The sequence below is a fragment of the Cynocephalus volans genome, chromosome 8 (genome assembly GCF_027409185.1).
Source record: "Cynocephalus volans isolate mCynVol1 chromosome 8, mCynVol1.pri, whole genome shotgun sequence".
Taxonomy (NCBI): Eukaryota; Metazoa; Chordata; class Mammalia; order Dermoptera; family Cynocephalidae; genus Cynocephalus; species Cynocephalus volans.
Window position 1 is genome coordinate 30407501 of NC_084467.1, and position 17527 is coordinate 30425027.

At 43.8% G+C, this 17527-nt stretch overlaps 2 protein-coding genes across 3 annotated transcripts in view; both read right to left on the reverse strand.

The window, feature by feature from the left end:
• MTF1 (metal regulatory transcription factor 1) overlaps window positions 1-5894 on the reverse strand; it is a 43368-nt gene extending 37474 nt beyond the window's left edge. For both annotated transcript variants that reach the window (XM_063106122.1, XM_063106121.1), the window contains exons 1-2: window positions 5826-5894; window positions 3612-4066 (exon numbers count right to left, since the gene is read on the reverse strand). In XM_063106122.1, coding sequence (XP_062962192.1) covers window positions 3612-4019 — 408 coding nt within the window. In that variant the 5' untranslated portion in view covers window positions 4020-4066; window positions 5826-5894. The remainder of the gene's footprint in view (window positions 1-3611; window positions 4067-5825) is intronic.
• A 1207-nt stretch (window positions 5895-7101) lies between these two features.
• INPP5B (inositol polyphosphate-5-phosphatase B) overlaps window positions 7102-17527 on the reverse strand; it is a 53400-nt gene continuing 42974 nt past the window's right edge. The window contains 7 exon segments of the mRNA XM_063105309.1: window positions 7102-7895; window positions 8139-8250; window positions 9742-9869; window positions 10235-10319; window positions 11644-11757; window positions 13414-13649; window positions 14492-14654. Coding sequence (XP_062961379.1) covers window positions 7780-7895; window positions 8139-8250; window positions 9742-9869; window positions 10235-10319; window positions 11644-11757; window positions 13414-13649; window positions 14492-14654 — 954 coding nt within the window. The 3' untranslated portion in view covers window positions 7102-7779.

Here is a 17527-nt window from a genome sequence, read left to right on the forward strand (position 1 = left end):
TGTTCCAATTTTCTATGCTAAAAAATGATTCAAACCCCTTGAGCTACTACTGCCTCATCACTCTTCTTTCTTCAACTACCAAACTTAAAAAAAAACCCAAAAAACCAAACTTGACACTTCCTGCCTCCTGTTTCTTCATTAACCACTCACCACTTCATCACTCAAAATCTGGCTTCAGCTCCCAGTGCTCCAAAGAAAATCTTCTCATCATGTGAACAACTGTACAACTATCAGAACTAATGGCTTCTTTTTAGCTCCTCAATCCTTCTGCAGGGTCACATAGCAATATTCACACTTCTTGACACTTTCCCTCAGCTTTCACAACACTGCCTTCCACCCATCTCTTGGACTATTGTGATCTGCTCTGGCTCCTCTTTCTTTCCAACCCTTAAATTCTCAGACCAACTCTTCTTTCTCCCTTGAGTAAACTACCCACATTTAGAACTACTGCCTCTTCACAGATCGACAATTCTAATCCCTGGCCATCTTCTTGACTTCAAATCCACAATTCCAATGGGCTTTCAACTTGTTCGTGTTACTTTTCTCCAAGTATATTCAGTATACTCCAAACTCACCAATTTCCCCATCACACTTTCCTCTTCCAGTCTTCTTGATTCCTGTTAATGGAATCAGTGTTTGGGGGAGGTGGGGGAGAGAGAAGAGTTAGCTGCTTTCTCCTCAGCAAGCACACAGCACTTTATGCCACTGTTAAAGTACCTACCACAGTGGACTCAAATTACTTATCTCTTCAGCTAGACTTGGAGCTCTATCAATCAGCTGTGCTAAGACACAATAGAAACTCAACACACTTGGAAAAATGGATATATCTTTTCAATCAACATGATTCAAAACCTTTAAATCATGCCCAACTCATGACTCATTCTTCAAACTCCAATAACATACTGAGTTCTCTCACACCTCTGCAAAAGCTCTTGATTCTTTCCATATACAAGGCCACTGTCCTTCATCAGACTTAAGTGAAACACCAAACCAAAACTACAACTGTCCCCTAACTAGACAATAAGTCTCCAGTTTCCCTCTGCTTCCAGTCTAGCACTGCTGCCAGAGCAATCTTTCTAAAATGCTACTCTAACCACATTACCCCTTCACTCAGACACCTTCAGTGGTTTCCCACTATTTCCAGAATTTAGTAGAAAACCCTTAGTATACTATCACTGCCTTCCACGTTTGGATCATTGATATCTTTCCATCCTTATCTCCTACTATTCCCTATGTCCAAGGGTCGGCACACTACAGCCAGTGGGCCAAATCCAGCCTGCTGCTTGTTTTTATAAATAAGGTTTTAATAGAACACAGCCATGCTCATTCACTTATATATTGTTTATGGCTGCTTGTATGCTACAGTGGAAGATCTGAGTAGCTGCAACAGAGACCATATAGCCTGCAAAACCTAGATTATTTGCTATTTAGCCCTTAGAGAAAAAGTGTGCTGACCTCTGTTGTAATAGGAAATGGCCTGTTTCCCACCTCCATTCCTTTGTTCACGATATTCCCATCTCTCAGAAAGACCTTCCCCTGCTTTTTTTCTTAAATTGGACACACTCTTTAACACCACTTCGAATGCCACCTCTTCCACAAAGACTTCCCTGATCCTGAAGCTAAAAGTGAGCTTATCTGTCCTCCTGGGGCAATATTTGTATTTCTCTTTCACATTTACCATATTGTGCCTGATGTTATGGTTACTGGTACAAATGTATTTCTATTTCTATACTGTAAATTGTCACAGTCATCTGCAACTCTACAGAGCACAAGAGCACCTTGCTTTATAAATTTTTGTTGAACTGAAATGAAGCCCTACAAGCTCAAATATTGGGCTGAAAGCAACAAGAAAAACTTAAGAGGGAGAAATTCTTAAGGCTTACGTGCAAGTCTCCACATTCAATTACATAAGACTTGACAGTTGTACACATGAGAATAATCTAGAGCAGGGTTTCTCAATCCCAGCACTATTGACATTTCAGGCCAGGAAATTCTTTGTTGTCGGGGGTTGTCCTGTGCATTGTAAAATGTTTAACAGCATCTCTAGCCTCTACTCACTAGATTCTAATAGCACCTCCCCAGTGTGACAACCAAAGTGTTTCTGGGGAAGGCAAAATTGCTCCCAGTTGAGGTTTCCAAGTACAAGCTAACAGTACAATGTTGTTGCTAATAAAATACAGACTATATAGAAATTGCAGTACAGTGTCCAAATTAAGAGATAAGAGTCACACAGTATAAGGTGCTCATTGACTCACACTGATGAGATTGTGCTCAACTCTGGATTTTAAAAGGACTTTGGAAAACAGGAACTCATACAGTCAAAGGTAACCAGGCCGAAGAGAGACTGAGGGAAAATATCATAGGCAATTTAAGTAAATGAAGGTGTTTAGCTTGTACAAGCAGAGATGAAGAGAAACCCATGATCTTTAAATATGTGATGGGCTGTCCTGTGACAGGAAAGTTCCCCAGGAAGGCAGGACTAAAACTGGTGGGCAGCACTTATAGGAGGGCAGATTTTGGTACTACATAAGTAAAAACTTTCTAACAATCAGAGCTGGCCAACAAATGTATTGGGTTGAGCTGTGAAACACTGCTAGAAGTGTTCAAGTAGACACCAGATGAATTCATGTTAGAGATGCTGTAGAGATCCCTGCATATGGGGTAGGAGTTAGGATGGGATGGTCACTCTAAGGTCCCTTCTAACTCTAAGGTCCCTTCTAACTCCAAGATTCTAAGGCTAGCAAAGGAAAAGCCATATGCCATGAATAAGCCATTTACATTAGCCATATGTAATTTCACGACCTTAATTATATAAAAAAAGAAATAAATAAAATAAAAAGAAATAAATAAATAAAAACAAGACGTTAATTACAGCAAAAGAAAAAATTATTCTGCTAAATAATTTACCTTATTTCTGTTTGGTAACATCTCACATTAAGTCCCTGGCACTGAGATTATTTTTTTCTAATTGACCTGTAATAGTTCCTGGGTAATATATACCACTACCTTTAAACTATATCTTTTATTCCACTAACAATCATCACTAGTACAAATTGTAAACTGCTTTACAGTTTTCAAAACATCCTGAAATGTATTTTACTCACATTAGCTAAATATGAACATGAAAACTTATTTTGGATAACGTGCTCTCATTTACCGTTTCCTGACAGAATTTCTTGTGAAAAAAAGCTAGCCTTTATTGTTCACTAAACATTCATATATTCCAGCAGACACTCATTTCCAAAACAAATCATTTATACATAATACAGACACAACCTACCTCTAGTTATTTCATTATCAGACAAGCCAAATTTAGTTATTTCAGCATCAGAAACAGATTTACTTCAGTGAAATTTCTATTTTATTTATTATTTGAGGGACAAATTTTAAGAAATTATAATTTAGTATTCCCAAATTTCAATGTGGTCGTACAAACCAAAAGCTGCAGAAAGCAGTCACAACAAAACATGAAGCATATGTGTTTGACAAGCAAAACCACTGTAGGCCTTAACCCCAGGGACTCCTTTACATCCAAGTGAAAATCGCCAACAAGAGTTGTGTAAGGACTTGCCCCAAAGCCAAACTGAGCCCTCACCCACTGCTTTACTTACTTCTTTACGTTTTGTTTCTGGACATTCCGACTGCAGAGTAAGGGTTGCACCTTCGATATTTCTTGGCATGGGTGTGGACCCAGGGTTTATTGTCAAATGAATTTGATCTGGTGAGATAATGTGTTGCACGTAACCCTGGGACATTGCTTCATGATCTATTAGATGAAAACCCTCTTCACCCCCTACTAGAAAAGGCAAGTGTTCTCCGCACTGTCCATCGTCATCTTCATCCTCCAAAGTGCCAGGGTCCTGCTCAATAAGAACAGTGGTCCTATCATATACAGTTCCAGATGAGGAAGGCACCAGTCCGTTTTTATCCACAAACCTGAGCATCTTGTCATCAGGGGTCAGCTCATCTTCCTCTGCCTCAAAATAGATGATGTTGTCGTCTGGACTGTGCTCCCCCATGGTTCAATCGTGCTCAGCCCAATTGTGAGAAATGGAAAGATAATGACCTGTTTGCAATAAAACAAAGACAGCTTTAGAGCCATACCACAAGACCCCTGGACCTCCTCAGCAACCACAAGGCTCCTGTTCCCTCTCATTTAAAGAGCAGGCCAAAGCAAATGAAAAATCATCTTCCTTAGGGATAATTTCTTTTTTTAATTTTAATTTTGAAATCATCGTGTAATTTTTAAGGAAAAGCAATGCCTTGTTTCAAAAATTGAATAAGTAGCAGTTCATAAGGCCTTTTTTTTGCATGGCTGCTGGTATAGGGATCTGAACCCTTGACCTTGGTATTATAACAAGCACTGTAACCAACTGAGTTAATCAGCCAGCCCCGTAAGACCTTCTAAATGTGCCTTACTTCAAACAATTTGAAGATTGGTCAAAATACCTAAAGGGGATAAAGGAGCAAACAGAACAGTGTCTGCTTAACGGCTGAGTTGCTATAAATCTTAAAGAAAACCCCACTGAAATATCCCCCAAATCAGACCGTGAGGCAGTATATGGCCTCATGTAGTCTGGTGTGGAAGGAGCAAGGCTTTGGAGGCAGAGCCATCTGGCTTTGCCCTTTACTACTTGGGTAACTTTTCTGTGCCTCATTTTTTTATGTGTAAAGTGGGACACGTAATTCCTGTTCTCTCAGAGTTGTTAGGAGGAGTAAAAGAGATGATGTATGTAAAGCACAAGGTCGGTCAAGTGTGAATTCCTTCTCTCCTTCCTAGAACAGATGTTTCAGCTTTTGGGTGGAGGAGCTAATCTCTAATCAGGCCCATCTAACAAAGATCACTGTACCTATTTCTCCTAAAATATCGTGTGATCAAAAGCTATGTTTGCATAGTGGGCTCTCCACCCTCAGCGAATGATGAGTCTTATTTATTTTTGTTTCTACAGACCCTAGCATGGTAGGCTGACAGTTTCTAGGAGTTTAGGAAATGTCAGCTAAGTGAATAAAAGACATGCAGATACACTGTCTTGGGAATGTATACTCTCTTGGGAAGATACATTGTCTTAGGGAAAATATCAAATTTGAAGCTTTCATGTTCTGGAATAGTGATTCTTCCTTCACCGGCAAGTATACAGGCTACAAATGTGGGTTTGGCAAGCAGAACAGATAAGTTAAAAATAATTAACACATCACTTTTAGTTTCCAGTCTGGCTTTGCACTTTACCTTTCCCTTCTGCTCTGGGTTAGAAAGTGAGGCTTTACGGACACAGTAGGGCGGCTAGACAGAGAAGAAGTTACCAGAGACAGGCCAAGGCACTGGATCCGGGAAGAACCGGCCCAAACCCTGGCTCTGGCTTACGCAACCCCAGAGATGCACATTTCACTGTATCTGAGAAGAGAGATAAGAGCACCGAGGGCCCCCGTGGGCTGCTCCGGCACGTTCGGCGGCAACGCGGAGACCAACTGTCCGGAACAAACAAGACCAGGAGGTTTAAGGGTGGCCAACGAGGAGTGCGAACGGAGCACCCTTGAGTGGAGGCTAGGAGAAGCAGCCTGCCTGAGGCAGCCCCCAGCCCAGGGATACACGGAAAAATCCGTAGACAGGCTGGGGGCCTCCAAGCCTAGTGAAGAGGGGCAGGGTCCGGTCTCCATGGAAACAGGAAAGGGGGACTGGATACCCATCCCCATGGAAACGGAGGAGGGGTGGGGTCCCTATGGTGACCGGACTGAGGTCTCTACTGGGAAATGCTTCAGGAGGGAGCCTAAGTCCCGCACCCCCCGGGAAGTCCCAAGCCCAGGCCGAGTCTAGTTTCACCTATTACCTCCGCGGCTCCCGGCAACGGCGGCAGCAGCAGCTTCTCCCCTCCCCAGCGGCACCATGATTGCCCCCACCTTTCCCTAACGTCACTTCCGCTTCCGCTTTCCGGAGGAAGGAGGAGACAGCAGCGCCACCTCCCCCCGGCGCTTCTGGTTGGTTTAAGCGGTCTGGGGGCTGAACCCTAGCCTCCAATGGGCGAGCGGGAGGCGCGGGGCGGAGCACCGCGGGGCATCTCCCGGGTAGCGAGTTAGTCCGCGCGGTGGAGCGCCCGGGTGTTCGCGGGCGGCCAAAGGCCGGGCGTCGCGCTCGCAGTGCCAGACGCTAGGAAGCGGGAGAAACCCCCAACCACTAATCCGGATATCAGCCCGGCTTGCGCTGGCCGCCCTCGCTCTGGTCGTCAAACTGCAACGGGAAGGACTGCAGTTAGCCATCAGAGCCCAGGCGTGGACCCGCAAGGAGAGACCCTGGAAGGCTGGGACGTTCCTGGATTTCTCCCTCTAACGGCCTCGCTCCTCTTCATCACCCGTCGAGATTAACACAACGGGCCAGCCGGCAAAAAAGCAAAAACAAAAAACGTTAATACAGGCAGGAGGATCCAAAAAAAGGAAGATTGGGCCCAAAAGGCAGAACTAGGGGTATCCCAAGCCCAGCCAGAGAGGACGCCGCCTCCTCTTCCCCTTCTCACACGCTTTCATAAGCCCAATTTCCTTTCTCCTCACACTCCTGCCCAGGCTCTGACCCAACTTTTTTCTGCTGCAGAGGACTCTCGACTTCGACAGGGCCAGTCAACGCCACCTGCCGGCCATTTCCTTCCTTAACTGTTTACATCGTCATCCTACCGGCCTCTATCTGAACCACCCTTTACACTGCCAAGAACTAGTGGCATTCCAGTGCCAAGAAGCGATTTTACATGTGTCTTTATCATGCTCCTGCCTTTTCTAAATTCCTGGAAGATCTAGCCGTTAGATTCTCCCACAAGCCACTGCCTGTTTTCCCCATAAGCTGTTTCTCTAGAATGTGGAACAATCCTCAGAGACTAGATAGGGGTGAAGGGGTTCAGGCCATGGCTGCACCATCTCTTGCTTGAAAAATGTGAATAGTGACTGTTGCCCACCAGACTGCCAGGCATGTCTCTTTGGCCCCTGATCAGCTGCCTCAATGCTTAACAGCAAAGGTACAACTGCAGAGAGCTGCCATCTCTTAAGAGATAAAAACATACAAAACCAATGTTAAAAATATATTTATCATTAAAATATATTACACATATGAGAAGGAAGGCATCATATACAGTAGGGAGGATTTGCTGGCCCAGAAAATCCCACTTGTTTCACCAGAACACCCGTTTCTTCAGTGTTTTCACTTTTAAGCCAGTATACTGTCCTCAGAGGCTGAGCGGCCAGCCTCAGAGTGATTGAGCCATATATAAGTAGGAAGAGGGGTAGAGTTTATACATGCATATTCACATGTCCTCAGACTGAGCACTGGAAGAATCCGGGATGGCTGTGGCCTGTTTATCCAGCAGCTTCCACCTGCATTCTTGCTGTCCAACTCATTCTTCTTTCAGGAATCCACAGTGTTTAAATATCTGATCATATGGAAATCAACTCAGCCTCAAGGAAGGCACTAACTATGCCCTGGAGGCAGGTTGAGTGAGCACACAAGTACAATTATTTTTAAATTTTTTGAATTAAAAAGAGTAGGGATCTATCTATGCTAAGTAACTAAAGTTGAACATCAACTGTCAGTTTTATTATGGTGGATTTTCCCCCATGTCTTCAAAACTCACAGTAGCACTGAGTGTGCTAACCAATGGCAGGGATAGGGGGATCTAGGCTCAGGAAACAGGCAACTGCCATTCTTGCTTCTGAGTGGCCTCATATCATCTCAAGGCATCTAAAACAGGTGGGGCTGGTAACTGGCTGCTTCATCATATAAAATAGGGGAGGAGACAGAGAGGCTCAGAGTGGGTTGCAGAGGAATTGGTGAATAAATTCTTGAGCCTTCTTCTTCTCTGCCATTTCAAGCTTTTGGTGACCAGTTGGGTTTCGAAGCAGTAAGCTGCTAAATATGCTAGCTGCATGAAAAAACACAAAAAAATGATTTAGCAAAATAAATACTACTTATTCTTGTTAGGAGGGGGGGAGGGATGCCCAAAATCAATACTTTCTGCTTTAAAAAAGTTATTTGAGTGTAAACTTTGCCCAGAGCTTGATATTTTATTTCTACTACATTGGACTTGGGACCCTCCTCAACCTCATTTCTCATAATGAGTTTCTCAGTTTGCAGAGATGTTTTCCATAGACACTTGGCTACTTACCTAGAATATTCTCATCCAAATGATTTTTGGCTGAATTTTTCAGCAGTTCTTGCAAAAATGCCATCAAGTAGTTGAACACGTTTTTGTGGAATGTGGGGAGAGTAGAAATGACCTGAAAGAGATAGAAATGAAATTCACCTTTTTGTTCATTCAATCATACGTCAAGAGCCTACTATATCCCAGGAACTGAGTACATGATCCAAGTACATAAGTAAGACTGTGTATAGAAAATTTTGATCACTTACCACTTGGCATAAGTAGCAAAAGAGAAGCACAGCTCAAACACTACATGAATTTCGAGGTTAAACTTCTATTTTTTGTTTTGTTTTAGCTGGCCACTACAGGAATCGAACCCTGGACTTTGGTGTTACCACCATGCTCTAACCAACTGAGCTAACTTTTTTTTTTTTTTTTTTTTTTTTTGTCTGTTTCGTGACCAGCACTCAGCCAGTGAGTGCACCGGCCATTCCTATATAGGATCCGAACCCGCGGCACGAGCGTCGCCGCGCTCCCAGCGCTGCACTCTCCCGAGTGCGCCACGGGCTCGGCCCCTGAGCTAACTTCTAACTGCGTGTTCTCAAAAGACTTAAAGGAATAGAAAATATTTCATTTGGGTATTGAATATAAAACAAAATTGGATTTGCAGAGGCAAAGACTAGGATAGTCAGGGCAAAGAAAGTGTAAAAAAGGCAAGAGAGGAAAACAGTGAGATAAATAGAACAGATTAGAGAAATCAGTTTTGGCAGGGGCATAACTGTTTTAGCAGGCGCTAAGCCTGGAAGGGTTGATCAGGATGGAGTTCAATAAGAACCTCAGTGGGCCGACCCCGTGGCGCACTTGGGAGAGTGCGGAGCTTGGGAGTGGAGCGCTCCCGCCGCGGGTTCGGATCCTATATAGGGATGGCCGGTGTGCTCGTGAGCATGGTGCGCCGGCCACAAAAAAAAAAAAAAAAAAAAGAGAACCTCAGCTATATGCATATCAGAATCAGTTGGGGAGCTTGTACAAAATAGATTCCAAAAGAGTTTTTGAATCAGTGGATTTGAGGTGAGGCTTTGGAACCTGTATTACTGGCAGGTTTTTTAGATTATTCTGCCAAGGCCTGTTGTATGTGTGAACCACTAGGATAGATCATAGAAAGTCTTGAATATTTAAGAAAATCATTAATTGGTAATGGAGAGCCAAGTATGGTTTTTTACCAACAGTAACATGATAAGAGCTTTAGAATACATAATCTGATGGTAGTATGCAAAAACAAATCAGCAGAGGGAGAACCTGAATGCAGGGCACTGAACCAAGATAAGTAGAATGAGAATGGAAGAGAGAAGATGGATGATAGATCAGTGGGACTGGGTATGTGGGAGATGAGAAGAGGGAGGAGTCACAAATGACTCAGGTTTCGGGTTGAGTCATTGGAATTAAGGGTGACGCCATTAAAAGCAAAAGGGCCATGAGAGGAAGAACAGGTTTGAGAAGGAAAGATACGGTGTTGAGTTTCTAAGATACTGCATTTGAGAGACTGTGCCCACTTTGTTCCCTCAGGCTCCATGAGGCCTGGTGCTGGCAACATGTGCATACTGCTCAATGGGAACAGAGGGGAACTCACCTGTTTGCTTGCTGTGTAGTTGCCAGAACACTCCAAGCAGTTATGGTAAGCACTGTAACAGATGACAGGCTCTGGCAGGCTCTCTAGGAAAAGCAGCAAGGCTTCGGCTATAGAATGATTGCTAGCGGCTTTTGGTCCATCGTTAAGGAACAGGTGATGATGCTGCCCATGGTTAGGAAAAGGCTCAGGAGCAAGCACATGCCAGACGTGCTGTGGGCCTAGTTGGGCTCTCTGCTCAGAGCTAGGATGTCAGCCTAACATTTCAAAGGGGCCACGCTGTTTGCCAGGTGAGCCAGCCTCCTGACTTCCTGCTATATTGGCTGCTTAAAGTTATAAAGTTTTCTCTATGCAAACTTTAAATAAGAAAAACATGATAGCTGAGGACACAATATCAGATGTTCAGGCTTAAAATATTCCTCCTTATCTTACCTCTCTCACTCACATTCATACATATACACACAACACACATGCACAGCTGAAGTCTGAAGGATACAGAGGTTATCAATCATTCCAGTATCCAAACAGTCCCTGATGTGTTCAAATTCCAACCTTAGGCCTGGCTGCTGAAACAGATCTTCCTGCAAAAGGAATGAGTCACAAAATAATTATTTTCTCAAAAAATGAACAATGATTTCCTAACCTAGTAACATCCCCAGTAGAGTACAAAAAGGAGCAGTGTAGTGACACCTCTGAATCACCCTGTTAGACAACCTGATTTAGCTGATGTGGCTAATTCACCTTGCACACCTTCCCAGGCATGTTTCCACAACAGGTATTCAGGCATCTATTATAAAACTATGGGTAGGGCACACTGCACACAAGAAGATCCAACATAAGAGAAAACTTAAAAGTAGCTATGTTTCCTGCAGTGCTATGGAGGGATTAACCAGAAAAGAAAAACTGAAGGAAATATATCATGTATAAGATGGAGTAAGCTAAAAAGGCACCTCAGGACTTTGTGCAAACAAGATTTTCGCAATACATTTATTTCTATTGCTCTCAGAATTCCTTTTTTTAAAAAATAAAATGACTAAATGTCATATAACTTTGTTAATAGTAACAATATTATATGTATTGCTCAAAAGTTACATTTGAAAGGAGCTCTACAGAGAAGGTAGAATAGCACAATACTAAAGAATGTGACTTCTACAGCCAGATTCCCTGGGCACAAACCCCCCTCTGCTCCTTTATTAGCTTTGGGACTTTGACCAAGTTATTCCCCTTTCTGGGCCTCTGTTTCCTCATTTGAGAGCTACTATGAGAACTAAATGACACTTAGAAAAGTGCTTGGTATATTGCAACACTCAATTAATGTGAGGGTGAAAAAAGTAAAAATAGAATATCATAAGAATGTATGTTGTTGCAAAGTGGTAAAGCTGTGGGACTATAGTTTGTACAGGTCTCCCTGGAACACATATAAATAGATCAGTAAAACTGACCATCTGATCCCATGAAGTTTGCCCAAGTAACTATAGAAATCAGGCCTCCAGATTCATGGCCCAGGGGTTCCATCTAGTCCCCTGCCTCTGCCTGGCTTGTCAACAAGTTAGCCCTTCCCATTACCAGAAGCTGGTGAGAATTCCTGCAAAGGAGAACAGGATGATATCTTGAAAGTCCTCCAGGTGGCTTTCTAGCCAGGGGTCCCCAGAGGCCAGAGAAGGGAACATGCTGTGCTGGGAAGGCAAGTCTGCCTCTCCTGGGGGTAATCAAGTCCTATATGTGATAGGGTCTCACAGCATGTGACGGGGCACACACTCTATCCCTCATTCCCCCCCAGGGGAAGAACAGTTCTCTGTAGGTTCCTCAGGGTAAAAGCATTCTATGCAAAACACTTTTGGGGCTGATGGTCTTTCTCAAGGCAGCCTGAACTCAATCAGGTCTGACTGCTTAACCACAACCTACCTGCTGCATAGCATTTCGGTACAGGTAATCAACAATTATCCAGAGCTCTTTAGGGATTTCCAAGGGGCTCTCCAACTGGCTCCCATCATCTTCAGTCCATACTGGCATCAGAGTCTGAAAAGAAATAAACATCATGACAAGGCAACCCACCAATGGCACTTCTGCCAGGCTGGCTTCAGGAGAACTTATGATATGGGGACAGCAAACCCACAGAACGGAAGCATTTCAATGCTCCTAACCAAATATTCCACAGGCAAAAATGAAATCAGGAGGTACAATCAAGGGACAAAAGGTGATTTTTGAGAACTAGGAAAGGGTTATGGCAAGCAGTTTCAATCAGATGAAACATGCACCATCTTCTTAGGGAAAAAAAAAAAATCATGCCTACAGCATTTCACTGATAGAAACAGAGAGACTGTGTGGTCTGGTGAGGAAAGAAAGCAGACTTGGGAATCCAAAAATCTGAGTTCAAGGTCCAGGTCTACTGTTAATTCACCATGTGACCTGTGACAAATCACTCTCCTTGACTGGGCCTCAGTTTTCATCTATATAACGGAGATAAGAGTTCAAGAGTTCCCAAGTAAAAAAATGCATTGAAAAAAAAAAGCATACACATTACTGTAAACGTGATCCAAACTAGTTCCTTTGTATTAGAATTCTCTCCATAGGAACGTTTCAGATCTCAGCAAATTTAGTTGAGGATGATAACCTACCAAGTGATGTTTAAAAAAACAACAAATGAACATCATGGGCCAGGAGACGTGATCTTAGGATCAATGGCTCAACTTCTGTAATGTATTGCTATAGACTGACTGTAGCCCTGAAAATTCATATGTTGAAACCTAAATCCCCAAACACACACACACACACACACACACACACAAACCCCCAATCACTAGTGTGATGGTATTTGGAGGTGGGGCCTTTGGGAGGTGGTTAGGTCATTAGGGCTCTGCCCTCATAAATGGGATTAGTGCCCTTCCTGCCATGTGAGGACACAGTGAGAAGACAGCCCTTTATGAACCAGGAAGTTGGCCCTCACCAGAAACCATATCTATGGGCATCTTTATCTTGGACTTCCCAGCCTCCAGAACTGTGAGAAATAAATTTGTTATTTATAAGCCACCCAGTCTATGGTATTCTGTTATAGTAGCCAGAACAGATGAACACATGTACTATGTGTGAAAGACTAAAAAATATGGCCACAACATTTTACAGGTTTTCCCTTCAAGAGGCAGTCTTTCCCTACCACTGGTAATCTGAGCTGGCTTCATGACTTGCTCTGACCAATGAAACATGGCAGAAGTGGTATCCTGTGAGTTTTGGAGTCTCTGCCAAAAAGGGCTTTACAGCTTCTGTTCTCAGGCTCTTGCTACCACTTACAGAAGCCTGAGCTAACATACTGAATGATGAGAGCCCATGTGGACAGTGAGGCCCAGAGAACAGCCAACACCAAGACATGTGAGGAAGGCCACCTTGAACCCTCCAGCTATCACAGCTGCCATCTGATTACAAAGGCACAAGCAAACCTAGGTGAGAGCAGCAGAAGAATCACACTGGAAACCCACAGAGTCATGAGAAACAATAACTTATTTTAAACTATTAAAATTTTGGAGTGGTTTGCTACACAGTAATATATAAGTGATACAGTAAGCAAGCTCTAGGGGGCTGAAGAATTCTTAGGTCCCTAGGAAGAAGGCTTTGAATTATTTTGTTTGACTGGCTTTGCTGTTGCATAGTTCTAGATGTTTCCTCGTGGCATGTACTCACCAGCTCACTAACAGTTTCAAGTGGTAGGTCCAAGATTGGCTCCCTCATGTAGCACAATGTGTGAATGGGAGACCCGAAACAGCTGGGCAGGTAGTTCCCAGACACGGACAAAAAGTAATCCTTTCCCCTTTCTAAGTGCAAAACCAGAATGTCCTCAATTTTGTCTTCACCCGAGTTGAGCTTTGTAGCCGTAGTCTTATTTACAAAGAGCTCCAATTCAATCTCAATGTCAGAATCTGCAGGGAAAAAAAAGTAATGTTGGTTGAAGGGAGGCCAAAAGGAAAGGGGAAAAGAAGTAGGAGACAAGAAGGTAAGGCAAAAAGGGTTAGGAAAAGGAAATAAAAGGTATCAGCCAACCAACAAGTATCTATGTGCTCAGCACTCAGGAGATACAAGAACAAGGAGTTTATAGTCCAACTGAGAATATGAAAATGACAAACTAAAACACTGGAATAGAGAAATGCTATAAAATACAGCTACTAAGTAGCACAGTTCAAGCTATGAATATCAATACAATAAGAAGGCATGGATCAGAGAACCTTCCCTAAGCCAGGTAAGTTGAAGATACCTGATCCAATAGAAATACAATGCAATTATCAGCCTGTGCATTGTCCATAAAACACCCTTAATCCTTCTACCACAAAGCACTACACAGAGTGCAAAGGAGAAGTCAGGGGAAAGATGTGGATGGTACATTCCAGGGCCAGATATAATTTCTGGATTACTACCCCATTATCTTTTTCCATAAGAGCATATAATTGGGAGTTGATTACAGTAAGACAGACAGTGAGAATGGTTCCTTGAACAGCAGGACCTGCTTTACAGCAACCTTATGTTTTCTCTTTCTGTGAACTTATTATGGAACATACAAATGACTGAGAGCACTTTTGAATCTGAATTCATGCGCCTCACTATTTTATATTTTGTTTATGTATAGGTTCATCTACAGGGCTTTTTAAAAAGTTTCAAGCAGAGAACAAAACACTCAGAAGCAAAAAGTTTATTTTAGAAAAATGAGCAAAAACAAGGTAGGGCATTCCCCAGACCAGAACCAAGAACCTGGGAACATAGGCCTTACCTGGTAGGAGGAACCCTCTGCTGGGGTTAGCATTCAGCCACTGCTTACAGTAAGACTTTTCATCAGGCTTGTTGATGAATTCAAACTGACAGGGTACTTGTCCATTACGAATTGTAAAGGATTCTACTTGCAATTGCATGTACTTCACATTCTGAAAACAGAACTGGGAACAAGCCCAGGACCAGTTAGAACCAGTGCCATCTCTTTGACAACCTGCCCAGCCACCCCGGCTGGGAAATCCTTGCCCTGGAAAGAAAATGAAGGACCATCTTTTTACTGTTTAATCCCCAAACCCTAAAACTCCAAAAACACAAGTTGTTTTGTATATAAATTTCCTGAAGGAGTCAGTTTACATCCTCTATACCCAAAAACCATTTCCAAAATAACCATCACAAATTCAACCCCTTCCCCATACCAGCCAGCTGCAAAAAAACCAAAATAAACAAAACAAAGCACAAAGTCCACCCCTAAATATGAAGAACAAGCTCATCCTTCCAGGTAGCAGACATCTAGGACATTAAAAATGCCTCCACCATAAACCCCCATCTGACTGACTTTGAATGGTCTATGCTGTGGCTCTTACATAAAAAACCTTTAGACATAATTCAACTTCCCCTACTGCCCATTACTTTTCTATAATGCCCCCCTTCCCATCAACTCATGTGTATCCTAGAAATTCAGACTCAATTTTATCTCAAAGTAAAGAATCAGTAGGAAGAAAATCCATTGCAAGAATACACACCAGTTATTCTAAAATCAAACAAAACATGTTTTGGATCATCTTCTGGTTTAGAAGATCAGGACATGAATATAACCTAAGCCAACAACCTCTCTTCTCAGCTAGCATCATCAGCCTCACTTTAGCTAGAAGCAGCCTATCAAGAAAGGCTAGAGTCTACTTGTGTGATTGATGGATCTTGGACATGACTGGCGCCATTGTGCACACAATAACACAAAATAGCTGTCGGCCTCGTCTTCCACTCCACCACCAGACCCCTCCCCACTTCCCTTTATGAGAAGCCTCATGACTTCTGCAAAACAGAAACCCTTTTGCTTCTGCAAGGGCGCAGTTCTCCACCCTGATCACATAGCTTTAGCATTAGCATAATGCCCCTCCTTGATGGTATCAGCCAGCCTTTGGCACCCTATATAAGCTCTCTCACCCCCACATCTGGTGCTGTCCTCCATCTTGAGGGCAGCCCCAGGCTGCCCTCTGCTTTGAGTGCAGCCCAATAGATTCTTTTCTTTTAATAAAGCTTGATTGGTACCGGCATCTCGGCTCACTTTCTTTCATTATGGTGCCGAAACCTGGGAAGGGTTATGGCCGATGTTGTTGGACAATCCCCATCTGGGTAGACTGGCCCTCGGCCACCCTTCTCAGACCTGCAAGAACCAGGTACTTCCAGGACTCTCTCTTTTTGCCGTTTCAGACCAACGCATCCAACATTGGCCTCGATTCAGGGCGAGTCAGTGGGTAAGTCCTCTCTCGCCTGGGTTTCCCCGACTCACTCTCTCTCTTGTTCTCAAAGCCCAGGTGCCTGGCCAGGGGAATTCCTCTTGTGCCCCCCGGCTACTGGAGGATACTTCATTAGCTGGTAGTGGCTTTTCTCTTGAAAAGAAGGTGGGCAGCAAAGAGGATGCTCTTTGTTGGCAACCTTCTTCTACCAGGACTGCCTGTTCCCTTTCTCACCCTCTACACGGGGTCCTCACGATCCAAACCTCCATGCTCTATGCTTCCAGGCTGTCTCCTGGACAATCTCTCAGCCTCCAGGGAGACATTAAAATTTCAACACCTCCTTACAATGGATCCCAGTGGTCACAAGATGGCACTCTCAATTTAGATACTCTCCTAGACAACTTTTGTCCCTGAAACGGCAAGCCAGAGAGATTCTTTATGTTCAAGTCTTTTCTTCTATCTTTGATCATGTCCTTCTCTCTCTGTCAAAACTGTTCTACATCTCAAATTCTCCTAGTTCATGCCCGACCTCCCCTTCTGGACTTGGATTAATCTTTTAATCTGTCAGACTACTCTGCTCCCTATACAGACCACCTCGACTACTTCCATATGATCCAAATCCTTCACCAGCCCCTCCACCTTTTCCCTCTCTTTGTCCTCAGCCCTGGCTCCTTTATATCCCCCTCTGTGAAGTGGCTGGACTGTCCAAGTTCATGTCCCCTTTTCTCTTTCAGACCTTTCCCAAATCAAAAAAACGACTGGGATACTTCCAGTCCGACCCACACACACATATCTGTCCTCCAAAGACAGGGAGCAGGTCTGGATGGTGGCCCAACAGCAGGCAGACGAGGTACATGCTCAAAATAATAGGTGGCCTGTGGGAGCCATTTCTGTTCTTTGCATGGACCCAAATTGGGACCACCAGGCTGGCCACAGGGATCGGGATCTCTGGGATAATATGATCACACACTTGATTTACGGCCTCCAAAAGACTACTAATTCCTAACCCGTCTCTCTGAGGCTTTACATAAATACACACATATAGATCCAAACTCCCCTGCAGGCATGGCCCTGTTACACTATCTTCTCGATGCAGCTTTCAAGGTTTTTAACAATAGAGAAAAAAAAAAAGAGATCATTACAAAAGAGATCAGGCCAAATATCAGCTCCTGGCTAATGCTGTCCATGATTCACATACTCCAAAGCCAGCTGGCTCTAGGGGCAAGCCACCCGGGAACTGCTTCAAATGCAGTAAATTGGGCCACTGGGCACAGGCCTGTTCTAACCCCAGGCCCCCTCCTGGGCCCTGGCCTCACTGTAAACAGCCAGGTCACTGGGGGGAGTTGACTGCTCTACTCGCCAGTGAGGGATTGGCCCAGTCCCCAAACTACAGCCTTTGGCTTCACAGCCATCTCTACCGGAGCTGCTTGGCTTTGCCCAGGAGGAGGGCTGATGATACCCAGGGCCCGAGGCCCCCATGGAGACCATCATGCATGAGCCCAGGGTAACTCTCTTCATAGCAGGTAAGCTGATCTCTTTTGTCATCGATATAGGGGCCACTTACTCTACCCTTCCTGAAT